The 17,500-nt window shown below is 43.2% G+C and overlaps 2 protein-coding genes across 6 annotated transcripts in view; both read right to left on the reverse strand.

Annotated features, from left to right (window-relative positions):
* The window catches only part of LOC118284009 (echinoderm microtubule-associated protein-like 6), a 36,503-nt gene extending 29,622 nt beyond the window's left edge, over positions 1 to 6,881 (reverse strand). For all 4 annotated transcript variants that reach the window (XM_047335061.1, XM_035606545.2, XM_047335060.1 and 1 more), the window contains exons 1-3: positions 6,752 to 6,881; positions 2,852 to 3,943; positions 1,697 to 1,980 (exon numbers count right to left, since the gene is read on the reverse strand). In XM_047335061.1, coding sequence (XP_047191017.1) covers positions 1,697 to 1,893 — 197 coding nt within the window. In that variant the 5' untranslated portion in view covers positions 1,894 to 1,980; positions 2,852 to 3,943; positions 6,752 to 6,881. The remainder of the gene's footprint in view (positions 1 to 1,696; positions 1,981 to 2,851; positions 3,944 to 6,751) is intronic.
* A 2,295-nt stretch (positions 6,882 to 9,176) lies between these two features.
* The window catches only part of LOC118283309 (spectrin beta chain, non-erythrocytic 1-like), a 73,540-nt gene continuing 65,216 nt past the window's right edge, over positions 9,177 to 17,500 (reverse strand). For both annotated transcript variants that reach the window (XM_035605143.2, XM_035605142.2), the window contains 4 exons: positions 11,789 to 12,000; positions 11,375 to 11,548; positions 11,242 to 11,284; positions 9,177 to 10,611 (listed from right to left, as the gene is read on the reverse strand). In XM_035605143.2, coding sequence (XP_035461036.2) covers positions 10,393 to 10,611; positions 11,242 to 11,284; positions 11,375 to 11,548; positions 11,789 to 12,000 — 648 coding nt within the window. In that variant the 3' untranslated portion in view covers positions 9,177 to 10,392. The remainder of the gene's footprint in view (positions 10,612 to 11,241; positions 11,285 to 11,374; positions 11,549 to 11,788; positions 12,001 to 17,500) is intronic.

Below are 17,500 nucleotides of genomic sequence, written 5' to 3' on the forward strand. Positions count from 1 at the left end.
GGTGTTTCGTATCGGTGAGAAGATTCACATTGTGAAAGCTCCTGAGCAGATTTCCACTGAACTTGTTGGAAGGATGGAACGTGGACCACGAAGGAATCCATGACATGTTGATTTGGATCCAGACAACGTGGCCGATCCAGGAATTGATTTTTTACGTCTTTCTTGATATTTTCCAGGGAATAATTCACGGGTCTTGATAAAAATTAATTTTAAAAATCCCACATATTCAGGGGAATGACTCCTGTGAGTGGGAGAGATTTGGTGCCGATCCAGATAAAAATGCAGATGAAGTGGATTGTGATGTGGTTTCATTAGAAGACCGTTGGAACTTGGCACTCGGAGGTTTGCGCTCCACTGAGTTATTGTGTTTTTCTCCGCTCATGTTCCTTTGTCTTATTCTCAGTCGAGGCCCCGCCCCCAACTTTTTCCGAATGTTTAATTTCAACAATTGATTTTGTGTTTTAAAAACACATGCAGCTGCTGCGAGGGATAATCTGGCACTAACACAAATGTAACACTTCCATCAGAGAGCGTGAGCGGCCGAGGCAGCACCCAGCTTTTCAATTAGTGTGTGACACACACACACGCGCACACGCACACAAGCGCACACACGCACACACACACACACACACACACGCGCCCGGCAAGCTGCAGCTGACTGGCCTGCTGTATAAACTGTCCAAACACGCCTGCTGCTCCGATGACTCATACGCTGTTTAGTGTCGGTGAATACACCAGGTGTGTGTGTGTGTGTGTGTGTGTGTGTGTGTGTGACACACCGTGTTATTATGAATGAGTGACCTCAGGTGAAACATCTTCCTCCTCTACTCGCTCTAATTTCCTCTCATCATCAACGACACATTAAACTGAAAAATGCAGCAGAAATTAAATAAACAGATGAATTATTTTTGTCCAGCAGATGTAAGAGCATCAATCTGTCCTGAAAACACACACACACACACACACACACACACACACACACACACACACACACACACACACACACACACACACACACACACACACACACACACACACACACACACACACACACACACACACACACACACACACACACACACACACACACACACACACACACACACACACTATTTCAACTTGAGCGAGTGAAGCCAATGAGGTGGATTTTGCATCTTTGCTACTTTTTTATGTTCGCAAATGTGAATTTTGCAAAGTATCTGAGTTTGGTCGCTGGAACGTTTGTGTTCATTTTGCGTCAGTCGCGTGAAACAATGCCAAAACATTCTCGCCGTTCTTCTTCCGTCCACTTTCTCTGCCAAACTTCCTCTGAACAAAAACACACGTAAACATGAAGCGTTGAATGTGAGAAGTCAGCCGCCGATGGCAGCGCCACACTAACTCGGGCCAAAGCTAATTTTGCGTCTTCGCGTCGCCGGATGTCGTTGACGTGTAATTCGCATCTAGTCGCGTCTTTGCGTTGACTTTGTATGTACGTCTACTTGTGCGAATAATTCGTATCGCGTCGGGCGGGAACGCACTATTAGACTAATGAACATTATTGATGTCGTTGGTTAATTAATGAGTCTGACATTGATCTCGTCTTTACACAAATCTACTTTAGATGCACTGTAGATATGTAAATGATAAGTTATATAAATAGTTATTAGTATAGGCTTCTGTGATGACTGTTCACCCGTGGCAGCCCCGTCCCTACCTGATGATGTCATCGTTGTGTCCCAGGTAGAACCTCTGGCTGTGCTCCCTGGTGTTGTAGACCACGCCCACGCCGGCCACGAAGTACACCACCTCCTTCCCGGCCGTGTAGAACAGGTTATTGCGGCACTGGTGGCCCCGGTACCCGTAGACCCAGTCCAGTCTGAGCCGGCAGCCCGGGGCGCTCCGGTCCGACATGGTCACTCATCTGTCGCCGGGTCCCGTCCGTCCGTCCGTCCCACCGCCGCCGCCTCGCTGCCTCCGCTTCCTCTGGCTTCACGATTCCTTCAGGAGAACAGGTTTAGCATCAGTTCACTGACGTTTCACAATAAAACTACAAATGGCCTGACGATATGTCGGTTGGCCGATGACGTCGGCCGATATTAGCCTTCCACAGACACGTCGGTATCGGACGATATGTTTAGAGCCCGACCGGTATTATCATCCAACTGATTTGAGCCTTTAAATGTGCATATATGTGTAAAATTAAGTGTTTGTTATGTGTTCTATGCATTTGTATTTTCAATTCATAGTTATTTATGATGAAGCTCGTGGATGAACTAAAATATCGAGCCTCACTTACATTGTCTTTGTCATAAAGGTTTGATAACCACATTGAAGGAATCATTGACAGATTTAAAAGAAATAACATATATATATATATATCGCCCGATGTATCGGTATCGGGAATCTTTTACTCCCAAATATCGATATCGGCATTGGCCCCTTAAATTCCATATCGGTCGGGCTCTAGTTTATATTAAAGTAGAAATTGTAGATTTTCTTCAACTCTTCTTTTCACCGTTGTTAAGTTTCTCTTCTTCTCTCCACTGAATCAAACAGACGCGATAGAGAAAATATATATATACTGTATATATATATCAGTGTATGATATTTTTAAATTAAAACAATATCTATAGTTTCTTTCCTGGAAATCTCTGGTCTATGAAACATGAAACACAAAGAGGCTGAACGACTGATATCGAGCTCCTCTCCGGAAAGTCATCGTCCATCTGCTGCTCAATAATCACATCACAATCATATTAATGTCATTTTTCCTGAGACCTTCGTCTGCGACGTCTACAGTTTCCCTACAAGCCACAAGAGTCACAGTGTGTGTGTGTGTGTGTGTGTGTGTGTGTGTGTGTGTTCTCACCTCACAGCTGATGGTTCATCAGAGACTTTCTGCTGACTCCGCTCCACTTTATGGTTCTTCCACCTCCGGAGGTTGGACTGTAATCTCCTTCAACATCTCCAAAGGGACGGAGAGTTTCCTTCACTGTTCTCTGTGGTGACTTGAAACAGTCCTGTCGCCTGTCTGATGAGAACAACCTTTGGCTCCGAGCTTCTGTAAGATTCTGCCTCAGCCTGGAATTATCGTCAGATTACAGGTGCAGGTGATTTGCGGGAACAGAAATAAAGACAGAGACCTTTTTACGCATCTGGAAAAAGTTCTGCTTCAAAAAAAAGAGGCAGAGACACTGATGGAGAGAGAGAGAGAAAAACAGCAAATGATGGAGGATTCTACTCCTGGAAAAAAAAAAGAAGGAATAATCCCTCCTCACACTAATCCTCGACCTCGGAACCAGACACGGTTACTACACCGCGGCTGAGTTCACATCATCCCTGCGCGTAATAACGCGCCGCGGATCACGAGTCCATTCACAAATCTGTGCGCGAGTAAAGAAAAATGAAATAAAAAAATATATCCACCAGAGTCACAGGGACAGGATGTGAAATAATAATAATAATCCAGAGTCACACAATAAAACAGGCGGATTATTATTATTATTTTTTTTTACACCGTGAAGCGACCGGGGCGGTTCTGGAGGCGGAGGAAAGATGGAGAGAGAGAGAGAGAGAGAGAGAGAGAGAGAGAGAGAGAGAGAGAGAGAGAGAGAATAATCCCCGAGGATGATCCAACTTCAGCGGGCAGAGGAGGGGAGAAGCCCCGGGCTCAGACCGCAGCATCCCGGCCGGACGACGGGAGGAGAGAGGAGCATCCTCCCAGCTGCAGCCACAGACAGGTCCACAGACAGACAGGTCCACAGACAGACGGGACGACAGACAGACGGGATGACAGACAGACAGTCAGCTGGTCGGGACGTCGGGCGGCTGGTCGAGACCCTCCCTGACCGCCGAGTCTCGTCACTGTGATGCTTCTTCTCGCTCGTTCATCGGACTGAGGAGCAGAAACGTCAAGCGACGCACAGCAGCGCCACCACGAGGCGCTTCCGCTGCTGAACCCCTACAAAATAAAAGCACCCTCGAGTCAGGGGGGGGAGTGGCCCAAACATAAAATCTGGTGGAAAGGAACAACTATTATACTTTACATCTCTGTGGAGTTCTTCAATCATAAAAAATTGAAGTAAAAAAAATAATTGCTGATAATAATACAAGATACAATCAAAGCAAATCAACGATGAAATGTCGGACAGTTTCACAGTCGCAGGCTGTAAAATGTGTGACGTCCTTTTAAAATGAAGTTAATACATTTTACAGAAACTAAAGTGCTTATGCACAACTTTTATTTTTTACGTTGCCGTAACTTTCAGCTCTTACTTCCTGTTTCATAAAGAAAACCAGAGATTGATATATTTATTTTTCATCTTTACCTAAAACATTTTAATATTTACCCTTCAGTCAGAGCTCTTGGTTTCAACATGACAGACACTCGGAGCCTCAACATCCGGAAACACTATCACTTGTGTCATTTAAGCCCATCATGAATATGACGGCCTTTATTTTGAAGGACAGATCTTCACCACATCCGGTCTCTCTGTGGAGGCTCATCAGCGCTTGTCGCAGCTCGGACTGGGGAGGAACCCACGACGCACGAGAGAGAGAGAGAGAGAGACGCACGACTGCAAAGGATTGTGGGACTTTGTGTGTCTGTTCCCTGTTGGTTCACAGTCGATCAGGTGTTTTCAATCAGGGAGGAAGAAATAAAACTACAAGTCCCAGCAGCGGTGATGGAGGAGCTGTCCGCGGTGCTGGAGTCAGGAGAGGAGAGGAGAGGAGCTGGAGCTGGAGCTGGAGCTGGAGCTGGAGCTGGAGCTGGAGGTGGAGTCAGGAGAGGAGAGGAGAGGAGCTGGAGGTGGAGGTGGAGTCAGGAGAGGAGAGGAGCTGGAGGTGGAGTCAGGAGAGGAGCTGGAGGTGGAGCTGGAGTCAGGAGAAGAGAGGAGAGGAGAGGAGAGGAGAGGAGAGGAGAGGAGCTGGAGGTGGAGGTGGAGGTGGAGGTGGAGCTGGAGGTGGAGCTGGAGTCAGGAGAGGAGAGGAGCTGGAGGTGGAGTCAGGAGAGGAGCTGGAGGTGGAGCTGGAGTCAGGAGAAGAGAGGAGAGGAGAGGAGAGGAGAGGAGAGGAGCTGGAGGTGGAGGTGGAGTCAGGAGAGGAGCGGAGCTGGAGGTGGAGGTGGAGGTGGAGTCAGGAGAGGAGCTGGAGGTGGAGTCAGGAGAGGAGAGGAGCTGGAGGTGGAGCTGGAGGTGGAGTCAGGAGAGGAGAGGAGCTGGAGGTGGAGCTGGAGGTGGAGGTGGAGCTGGAGGTGGAGCTGGAGTCAGGAGAGGAGAGGAGCTGGAGGTGGAGTTGGAGGTGGAGTCAGGAGAGGAGAGGAGAGGAGCTGGAGCTGGAGGTGGAGCTGGGGGTGGAGGTGGAGGTGGAGTTGGAGGTGGAGGTGGAGGTGGAGGTGGAGGTCTTTTGGAAACTTGATTGTTATAAAAATGAATCAAAAATCAAACATACAGATGAGTCGTCATCACAGTTTCAGCTGGTCTATAGTCAAAGCTGTAACCAGGAAGAAGGTAACTACCCCTCAGGGCCCCGGACCCTCAGGGGCCTCAGTGATCAAACAGCTGCTTGTTTCCAAGGCAACCTGACAACGACATGTTGGTTCATGTTGGTGCAGTGTTCATTTTGCAGCTATTTCAGATTTACTCTTTAGTTTATTCTTCATATTTTTAGTCGACGAAAAGTCAAAATGTTTTCTCTCTTTATGAGAAATAAGATTAGGTTACTACGAGTAATCGGAAAAATGAAGCCAAGGTAACAGGTGGTCACACTTTTCAACACGTGAAAAATATATTTTTATAAAATAAAATTTCACAGAAAAAAAAAAAATCACACTTGACATTTTGCGACGAACACAAAAGATACATTTGGTCGTCATGGAAAACAAGGGAGGTGGAAGAAATTCAATTCAATTCAACTTTATTTGTATAGCGCCATATCACAACATATATTGTCTCAAGTCAATATTACAATATTACAGGTAAAACCCAACAAATCCCACAATGAGCAAAGCACTTGGCGACGGTGGAGAGAAACAACTCCTTTTAACAGTAAGAAATCTCTGACGGAACCAGACGCGGTTGTGGGCGGAGCTTCTGTCTCGACCGGTTGGGGTGAGGAGAGACACAGGGATATCATCAGGGTATCACCATACAAATACCCCAATGGTATTTTTTTTACTACGGTAAATGAGGTATAAGTACTTACTAGTACAAGTACTACAACTTATAATATTTTAGTATTATGAGCTAATTCATTTAAAATGATTTTTTAAATATTCTATCATGAATAACATTTATCCTGATGCTTCAGCAGCATTTCACTGTAACAGCAGCGGTGAACAATTGATGTTTCATATTAAAGATCATATTTATTCATCTAATTGATATATATTTCATTTGATTCAATGAAAGTAACTGATCACACTTTGATATTTACATGCATCAGTTTGGTTTTAATGAGGTTTTACTCTGCGACATAAATAATCTGTCACTCTCTCACACACACACACACACACACACACACCCCTCCCTCCCTCCCACCGTCTGTCGTCACCTTCACATCAACACACACACAGGTGGAAATGTAAAAGGTGTGTTTACCCCTGAGCTCCATGACAACACACACACACACACGCACGCGCACACACGCACGCGCACACACACACTCTATCATCGTTGTTAATTACATCGCTGACAAACGACAGCAGAGTAGAAAAAAACAAAAAACAAGTCAAACGACAAACTATTATTTAACTCAAAGTTTCACTTACTGCTGTTCTCCGGCAGCTTCGCGTGGTCTTCATCCCTGATGACGTCGGAAAACTTCAGCGACCACTCTTTCAAACTTTAAAACTTTTTTCTGCCGCCAGAAGTTTCTGTCAATCGAAACAAGCAGCGGGCGGCGTTTGATGACGTCACGAGGCAGCGTGGCATGATGGGAGTTGTAGTCTCCTCCTGGTCGTTGGCCGGTCAGGGAGGAGACTGCTGCAGAGCAGATATCATTTTTGTTATCATTAATAAAGACACTTTGCAGATGGAAACATTTCAAAATTAACGTGAACGAGTTCGGTCTCAGTTTCTCAGGTGTAGAAGAGATTTTGTGTCAGATTCTCCCGGAAAAATTATGGTTTATTAGAAAAAGAAAGTGATTCTAGATGTCAACTCTATGGAGTTTCCTGGTCGTCTGGCGCCATCTTGTGGCCAAAGTACAAAACCACAATTTAACAGCAGAACTGTTCAGTTATGGATGAATATGAATATTCATGTGTCAGTTCAGTGTCTGAATTTCTCCATGGGTTTCCACAAGATAATTTTTTTTCCTCTGAAAAAACGACAAGAACAAGAGGAAACATCGAGCCGGTTCCACATATACAGAATTTCATAGTGTTTATGATATACAATATGATTAAAGCAGCTTTAGAACTTGACAATAGTAGAAAAATAGCCTTTGAAAAATGACTGTCGAACAATGTTTTACTGCAGAGAATATAATATATTTATATATAATTGTAATAATTACAATATAAGAAATTAAATGTTTATTTACACTGAAAGTAATAACATGTTTTGAATAGTTTGCTCAGATTGTCTGTGTGATATTTAAGTAAAATTATGTAGCTTTGAATAAAATAAAATATACATCTTTATTTTTAATTAATTTATTATTATTCAATTAAATGCATCTCCTTTTAAAACATCTTTATTCATTTTTTACATGTAAGATTTATTATCTGTCTGTTAAATAATGATTTCATGTTTGTGATTCATGTTTATTTGTAATATGTTAAAATTTTGAAAACTTGAATAAAATAAAAATCATAAAAATCCCAAAAATTTAAAAGATAAAATCTGCTGATATTTGATTTGTTCGGCCACAAAAATAATTTTCATCAATAAACAAACAAACCAGAGTCGTTGTCGTGGTGTTTTTCGTTTTAAAAGCATTTTAATGTATTTTTGCACATTATGTAACAGACGAGGGAGAAAGTCTACGGGTGCAGATCCAACTAGCAGTGACCCCCGGTCCACATCACACCGACCACCTCACCTACACACACCCCCGCCCACAACCACCCCCACCCTCCCACCAAGCCCACCCACCCACCCACCCACATCGTGGCATCGTTGATTGTGCAACATGAAGAAATATCTTGTTACTATGGTTACAGTGACAGAGAAATGCACACTATATTCATCATATCGCCAGAGAAGGCAGCAAAAAAGAAAAAAAAAACCAACAACCAAAAAACAATTTCAGGGCCAATAACCGAGTGAAGACGTTCACAGTCACTTGAAGTGTTTCATCCGACATAAACCCCACCCGCCCAAACCCGCCCCTCCACCAGCTGTGGAGAAACGAGCACGCCCCCGCCCCTCGGCATCCTTCAGGCTCACGTACGGAGGTTCGATAATGACCGAGATTTATTCAGAGAAACGTCTGGACTGGAGGCGGATTCACTTTCAAACCTAAACTCTGCAAACATAGAAACGTGCTGCTCTGCGGCTCAGTACGTCCACTATCAGATGTTTGGATTCAGAAATCCATCACAAAAACAGATGTGTTGGAGATCTTTGTCCCGATGTGGCGTCCAATCTGAGCTTGATGGAATCCCCGGCACCAGCCTCCTGCTCCGCGTTCACACACTCGAGGAGAGTCTGGCGTGAAGCCGAAACATGCAACGTGAAAGAAACCGTGCGACGGAGCAGATTCTCCTTCGTCTTCTTAGCATTTTGTCATTGAAGAACTTCGGCGGAAGAACCAAGTGACAGTCGGCGCGTTTCACTGTGACGTCACCGACGGTCAAAGGCTGAAATCTTTCAAAACCAAAAACCAAAAGGGGGGATGCTGAAGCCAACACGCAAGCGACCGTTATTCTGCAACACTACTCACTTCCAGTAAATGCTTTTTTAATTAGATTTTTCTCTAAACAACCAACCTGCCCACATTTTTTACGGAAACATCTACGCCTTCGCACTTGTCGGACTAAATTAATCTGACGACAGTTTTTAAAACGGATGATTAATGTGACGAGAGCAGAAAATAAAAAGTTACTGGACGAGTTCAAACATTCTCACGGCTCCTTCATTCAGCTCGTGTCGTCACAGGGTTAAAGAAGGTTCTACTCAAAATGAAGCTTATTACGGTTGGTAGGTCTTATTAGTAGTAATCATGATAATCATAATAATAATAATAGGTGAAATTAAACACAGGTTTATTTGAACAGTAACAGTTTTGTTATACACAAGTTATACACACAGTTCAAAGCACCGCGGGGCGACGCTCCGAACTGCAGCCGCCGTCGGTGCGACGCTGGGATCAGACTGAACACGACGACTATTCGTGATTCGTGATTGTTGTTCTGCGTTAGCGTGCTCAGAGCGACTCGGTTCTTTTCTCCCTGCAGCTCCACGACGTTTCAGATCGAGCGACAGACGGGCGGCGGCAGCGGCGCCGTCGGAGCGGCGCCTCGCTGTGGTCTCAGTTTTCCCCACCACAGAGGGATACACGTCATCTTGCAAAGACATTAAAGGCCTCGCAAAAAAAAAGAAAAAGAAACTGAGGATGGGAGCGGAACAGGAACTAAACTACAAACTTCCCCAAAGATAAATCAAAGGTCAGGGAGGAGGAGGAGGAGGAGCCTAAACACGACCCACGGAAGGCAGCGGTGGACGAAGAAGAAGCCGGGATGACGAGAGGAGATAGAAAACACAAATAACAGCGATAAGAAGAAGAAGAATAACAATAATAATAAAGTGGAATATTCCGGGAAACTCCTCGACGTCGTGATGTTGTTCAGCGGCAAACTCTTGGTTTTTATTTCACGACAGCAGCTGCCGGAAGCTTTTGCTCTTTAACCCCCCAGGTTTCTTAAATTATTCATTCTGTCATTTATTAATTCTCCTTCAACCTGATCTTCTTCTTCGTTTTTTCCCTGACTCCATATCTTACATAAAAAAAAAAGAAACTGAGCAGAGGATCCAGGTGATGTGTTGTAGTTGGTTCTGAAGCTCTGAGCCGGACCGGACGGTTGATAGGCACAGAGTGGAGAGTTTTGGCTCGGAGCTTGCATGCTGGAGTCACGCTTTGAGAAGAGGAGGAGGAGGAGGAGGAGGAGGAGGGAGGAAGAGCGGCTGTTTGGGATTATAGTCGTCACGGCAACTGCTAATGCTGTAACTGCTGTAGAAACTGCTAAAAATGATGATTACAAACATCCTTGTATTTCTTTCTTTTCTTTCTTCACTAAATCACATTAGATGTTTAATTTATTTAATTATTTTATGCTAACTCTTAGTTCTGACAGGGTCAGTTGCTACGAGCAACAAATATTTGAGCCAAAAGATCGATCGGCGAAGAGGAGCGAACCCAAACAGCAGCGGGGGAGGGAGGAGGGAGGAGGGAGGAGGGGGGCGTCTACTTCTTCTTGCTGAACAGACTGAAGCGTTTCTCTTTGTCCTTCTCCCGCTTGCCCGGGCTGGACTCGGCCGTGGTGGCGGCGGCGGCGGCGACGGAGGTCGGCAGCGTCTGAGCGCGTGCGGCGGGGGCCGGCGTGCTGTGGCTGCTGGGAGTGACCTCCGACGTGTCGCCCGCCACGGCGGCGGAGATGGCGAACATCCACGAGCTCATCTCCTCCTGGAAGAGGAGGAGGAGGAGGAGGAGAAGAAGAAGAAGAAGAATGAGCTGGAATTATTATGTGATTGTACAACAGGAGCAATTACAGTTAAGGTGCGTTCACAACAATAAATAAACAACAATATTATAATCTATAAGTCATTAATTGATACTAAATAGTGGAACTGAAAGTAACAGTATTCTGTTTCATTTAAACAAATACATTTAAATAAATAAATCACATAATAAAGCTTTTTTTAAAAAGCAAAATGAGAAATGCATAGAAATATAATAGCATTAAATATAAAACACGTATTAAATAATAATACAATTCAGGTAGAAAAATGATTAAAAAACCTTCTAGAAACTGGTGATTACAATATTACTAATATCGTTCATATAACGACATTGATGAACCACAAAGACATGAAGCGACGTTGACGTTTACCATTGTCAATATAAAAACAGAAGCTTAAACCATAACTCGTAAGTGACCTCGTCTTTGAGGTAAAATTAAGGCAAAACAACAACAAAATTTCAAGTGATAATAATACTAATATAGTTAATATAACAAATATAACAACATTAATGAGGCACAAAGACATGAAGCAACGTTTACCACTGTAAAAATATATATTTTTATTAACTTACTTCATCTTTGGCTTGGAAGAGATACTCGTTCCCGTCAGTGATCCTGAGGAAGTGAAAGAATTCATTACATAATCATCAGTGTGATTTCTTTTTCTTCATCTGGAGTCGACTCTCCATCCCTGTGTTTACTCACTTGAGCTTGAACACGTGTTTCTTCTTCTTGTAGTCGAGCGCCACCTCGCAGGCGGCGTCCTTCAGGCCCACGGGAATCTCGCTGTGGTAGGGAATCCCCTGACTGGCGCTCTTCTGGTCCTTGTAGAAGCCCATCTCGCGCTGATTGATCACACAGAACACGTTGTGCCACGACCTGCGGGGGGGGGGGGCAAAGTTAGCAGACGTGTTCATGTTCTGCCACCAGGGGGCGTCTCAACCGAAACCTCTGAGCTGTCGCTTTCTGTCCTACGACTAAAATCCTTCATCCGGTAAAAAACAAACAAAAAACAAGATCTAAAAATTGTCTCAACACCGACACATACAAAGGAGATATGACGCCACCGTCAGGCGACCGAATGAAACGCACCGTCACCAGGATTCGAACGGTTCGTACCTGCTTGAAGCTTTCTTGTTGTGACCCTCCCACTCGTGCTTGCGGTGCAAGAAGCCCTCCAGCTGGGACGTGGCGGTGGCGTCCTGCTGCGTCTTGGCCGGCAGCGTCGCCGCCGCCTGGCTGGCCTTGCCCTTGCGAGGAGCCCCGGGAGACCCCGGGGGGCTGGGCTCCGACACCCCGTTCACCACCTCGCCCCCGTCCACTGTCCCCTCCTGGAAACAGAGGTGAGAGAGTCAGAGGACAGATCGCTCTCTATCTCACATTCTTTTTTTAAACTGATCTCAGACGCACAGAAGCTGTAAATCAGAGTTATCAGAGCTGCGACATGCAGAGCGGAGCGGAATCACAAAACGAATCAACGCTACAAGACACAACGTGGTGTGTGTCGTCCTCTATTCTTTGGGTTTTGCGGATTCAAGACAGTGGAATTTAACTCTTTTACGTGAAAAAGGTGGGATGAAAGTAATGAAATTCTCATCCCGTTTCTGACTCGAGTTCTTGCATCTCACCAAATTACAGCGAGATCATCTAAAACACTAAGGGTCCGTCCCATTGCCCCTCACTTGGCCCTACGCCTTGGCCCTACCACTTGGTTCTACTGCTTGGTCCTACTCCATGGCCCTACCCCTTAGCCATACCCCATGGCTATACCCTTTGGTCCTACCCCTTGGTCCTACCCCATGGCTATACCCTTTGGTCCTACTCCTTGGTCCTACTCCTTGGCCCTACTCCTTGGTCCTACCCCATGGCTATACCCTTTGGTCCTACTCCTTGGCCCTACCCCTTGGCCCTACCCCTTGGTCCTACCCCTTGGTCCTACCCCATGGCTATACCCTTTGGTCCTACTCCTTGGCCCTACTCCTTGGTCCTACCCCATGGCTATACCCTTTGGTCCTACTCCTTGGCTCTACCCCTTGGTCCTACCCCATGGCTATACCCTTTGGTCCTACTCCTTGGCCCTACCCCTTGGTCCTACCCCATGGCTATACCCTTTGGTCCTACTCCTTGGCCCTACCCCTTGGCCCTACCCCTTGGTCCTACCCCTTGGTTCTTCCACCCACCCTGAAGTCAGCATCTGACCACCCTAAGTTTGAAGGGTTGTTTGTAGTGATTTCAAGGGGGAGATAGAAATGGGACACCCTACCCTACGTTGGAATGTGCAAAATGGATGGGTAGGCGCGGGGGAAATGGGATGGACCCTACCAACAACATCAGCTGCATCGGCTTTTTTTTTCTAAAAGCATTTTAATCTCATGAGCCCGGCGCTGGAATCCAGTTCTGATTAAAGAGACGTCGGCGTTGTACGTTACCAGCGCGGAAGAAACCGACACGGTCTGATCAAGCACAGATTACAGGTGTTAGGACATGCAGCAGATCGCGACAGCACAACACAACACAACACACAAGATGGTGGACGAGACAGAAGCACAAAAAACACAAACAAATCTCAAACAATCATCCAGGGAATTGCTTGAACTCATTACTGGGCATCATTATTGGTGAGGGGAGGAATGCGATTGGCCTAGTATCAAAACAGATTTTTTTTTATTTTTCCACACCACACCCAATCCAAGCGGATGCTTATTACCCTGTGACTGAGCTCTTCGAGGCCTGGACCAATGGTGGACGGTCTTTTTGAGAACAGGTCAGAGGCCGGAACCAATCCTGGGAGCTTTAACTGTAGGACTGCAAGAACCTGGACCGATTCCTGGGAGCTTCTATTTAGGGTTCTTTTTTTAACAAAACCTGGATCGTGAGTGTTTTTTACTGGAAGCTTCAAGTGCTCAGCTGATCCCGAGAGCTTTTACTTTAACATCGATGAATGTTGGACAAATTCAGAGAACTTTTCCAGATGGAAAATCAAAGGTTGTAAACATTCAGAGGTTGTTTTCATCTTTTAAAAACTGGAGCAGTTCTTAGAGGTGTTTGTTACAGCTGGTTAGAGGTTGGACCGATCTTGGGAACTCTCACTGAGAGACATTCAAGGTCTGGACCAGTTCTTAATGACAATCTTTATGACCAATGCCGAGCACTTTTATTGAAATACAGAGGAGGACTGCAGACAATGAGAGCTCAACTTAATCGCAATGGGCATTTGATCTCCTCAAGACTGTAATTGAGGCTTTTTTGTCGCAGAACTTAAAGCGACAGTGTGTAATATTTAGCGGCATCTGGTGGTGAAGTTGCAAACCACAACCAACTGAGCAACTCAACCTGACTTCTACCAATACTATACCAAAGTAATAATACCTTAGTTTAATTTAGTTTAATTTATTGGGATTTGTCTTGAAAGTAAACTGTTAATTTTCTGCAACTTAACAAAAAAGATCAGTAAATTCAGAGGAAATACTTTTTGGATAAAGCTTGTTTTTTTTTAAGACCTGCAGTTCGGGGTCATGATGACTGATTAACCAAAATAAACGATCAATAATCTGGCAGTCCGATGATTTGGATGGATTTATTGCAGATCAGAAATTTTGTTTTCTGGCGGTCGGCAGCTCGAGACGTTCCCCCAGGTTTTGATTTCCAACATTACAACCATCAAAAGATAAGTTGAAAAACTGTAATGAGCATATCTTAATATCTGAAGGGTTTTACTTTATAGGTTGCTGCCAAAACTCGAGTCTTTACTGAAACTGTACCAAAATAAAACTTATTTATTCTATCATAATTATTAGTTTGCCAACAGAAAACTTTCACTGTAGGTCTTACATTTCTTAAGCGGGAAAGTGCAGCATGTATAATTTTTGTAGTTACCCTCATATTCCAAAAAAACAATATTGGTAATATAAGTAAAATATCTTTTAACGGTAAATTCATGTTCTACTCTTGATGAAACAAGTACAGATAACCGATCACTAATAATAAATAAAACTAAGCCCCAGGATGAAAAAACTGTGAAAACCATGAGATGAGGAAAAAATACAACATGGACAGAAAATAATGCTAATGATGGTGACGGCATGCAACAACAACAACAACAACAGAATAACCCATCAACACCGACACTGTGTATGGAGAGAAGTTATAACTGTACATGGTTAATACATGGATACAGACGAACCAGTGCACTGATTGGTTTGGACGGGTTTATTGGGGGAATGTGTGTTAGTGACGGGGAACGACTTGAGGGAGCTGGATGGACGTGACGCAACAGGAAACAGGAAGAGAAATGAAAGAAACTACAACAGTGAACGGTGAAAACAACAATAATGAAAATACAGAAAAAAACAGGATCATAATGGAATAAATATAATAAAGGAGATGTCAAACTGTATGGATGGAGTGGACATACACACACGCACGGTGGGAAATGTCTGAAGGCTTTTAAATACATGGGGAAACAAAGTTTTACATTAAATGTGGAATGAATTTGAAGATGGATGAATTCATGGTCAGTATTAGTCCCAGTTTGTAATATTTTACGTTTTATCATATACGCTAAATTCGTGACAGAAATAATCATCAGTTTCTTGGAAAGATAATTAACTAGCAATGTTTGAAATAAGAAACTTACTTTTGTTCTGAAAGTTATAAATGTGACGAGAAATGAAAAAAAATATGAGTAACAATGAAGATTTGTTTCTCCAGTTAAAATATGCAATTTTTTCTGCTTTTCAGTGTTTTCAGTATTTGGTTCCTTCTCATTTACAGTATCATATAAAGAAAATAATATAAGAAATAAATTATGATTATTGTTATTATTATCTTGTGCTTACTATTATATAACAGATATATCATCTGATATATATGATATAATTCAGGATATAACGATAGTATCAAGATATCTATCGAAAATTTTAAATATATATAAAATTAATTAAGTAGAAATGTAAACGTGCTGTTACAGGGATGGTGGTTTATATGGTGGATGTCGTACAGTGAACTCTCTGATGAACAATGTGAAGATGGTGAATATGGGCGGTGGGATGAAGACATACCTGGGACAGATTAATGTATTATACATTTTAGTTAATTATTACAATTTATGATTCTGTGTCCTTCTTCTGTGGACACTTAAGGCTTCACTGAAGAGCCACTTTCACTTTTTAGAGTAAGTTTGATATTTTTAAGTGGTTCCTTCCTTGTGTATGCCTCCAGGATAGTGTTTATGAAGTCATCTCTTTACCTTCTGGGCTCTTATCATGTTATGTGATTTAATTTTTCCTTATGTCATTTTATCGTACAGCACTGTGGTTATTTTACATGTACGGTTTTCTTTTTAAACGCCAGCACAAAAGTAATTATTATTGTGAAATGTGTTTCCTCTCCAACAACAATCATATAATAACTATTTTTATGTTCTTAATGTACAGTAAATATTAAACATACATAACATTTGTGATTGGATGAAACAAACCAGAATGTGACGTTTTAATGATCAAACTAAACTTTGAGGAGATTACAATCTTTTATTTTAAGACTAAGAATAAAAGTAAGACAATATTTTTTAAATACAAATCTATAGAAGATTATTTACTATTACAATACTTGAATTAATAATTTTCTAATTATTTAATGGTGTCTTTTTTACTGTATTTTTTTGTTGTTTTTTTCCCCGTTTTGTTTCGCCACGTGTCTCAATATGCTGATGATAACACGATTTATATCAGAGAATAAATATGATCTATATAAATCTCACAAATGGCCACAAAACTGTAAAAGAACTGACGAGATTTCAAATCACTGTGTTTTTTGTCTTTGACACCTGAGTTTTTTTTATAGTGAAGAACAGATTTAGTTGTTTTTCGTCTCAGGTGTTCATATTCCACATGGTGAGTTTGTAAATGATGACGTAAACGAGGAGAACGATTAACAGTTGAGGGGAGAGGAGGGAGGGAGTGTCGAGCTGAGGGGGGAGACAGAGGGAAGAAGGGAGGAGGGGGAAGAGAAATGAGGCGGAGGAAAGGTGAAAACAAAGGTGTGGCTTGTTTGTGTGTGTGTGTGTGTGTGTGTGTGTGTGTGTGTGTGTGTGCTTTGTCGTCGCACTCACACTCGTTCCAGATTCCTACTCGTTTCGCTCAATATCTCAAAAAGCAAACGTTTCAAACGTTTCTCAATCATGAACATGACTTCCTGTTCAGATGAGTCATGAACTGCCCCGCTGGTCGTTTTGGTTCAACAAGTTCAGAGTGACATTTGGTCAAATTTGATCCTTCTAGTCTGTTTCTAACTTCGTTGATTTAAATAAGTACAAAAAAGGAATGTTAGTGAAGTTTAACTACCCCTCATCAGTGGGACACCGCAAATAATGAGGCGTTATGTTGTTAAACAATTTTCTCAGCTCAGCTCTTGGTGTTAAAATTTGAACTACATTTCCCATCAGTCCCGTTGCTAAGTGATTATACTTCATATCTCAAAACCAAGCGGAAGACTGTCAATATCAGTTACAGATAAAAAAATTATACACGTGACACGTTTTAAAGCTAAACCTGTCACACTTACTACTAAATAAAGAAATTATGAATCGGCAAGGAGGACGAGCAAACGACAAATGCTGAGGACAAGTGACACAGACAGGAGTATAATATTCATGTGTCGATCCCAAGAGAGTGTGAGGAGGACGAGGACACATCTGGTTAACAACGGTCTGTGGTAGTTCTGTATGAGGTCAAAGGTTAGAGGTGTGTGTGTGTGTGTGTGTGTGTGTGTGTGTGTGTCAGGGCGCGGCGGCGGCCCTGCGGCTCTGCAGGGTGCTGCTGTATTTCTGGT

Source organism: Scophthalmus maximus, chromosome 10 (assembly GCF_022379125.1).
Source record: "Scophthalmus maximus strain ysfricsl-2021 chromosome 10, ASM2237912v1, whole genome shotgun sequence".
NCBI classification, from domain to species: domain Eukaryota; kingdom Metazoa; phylum Chordata; class Actinopteri; order Pleuronectiformes; family Scophthalmidae; genus Scophthalmus; species Scophthalmus maximus.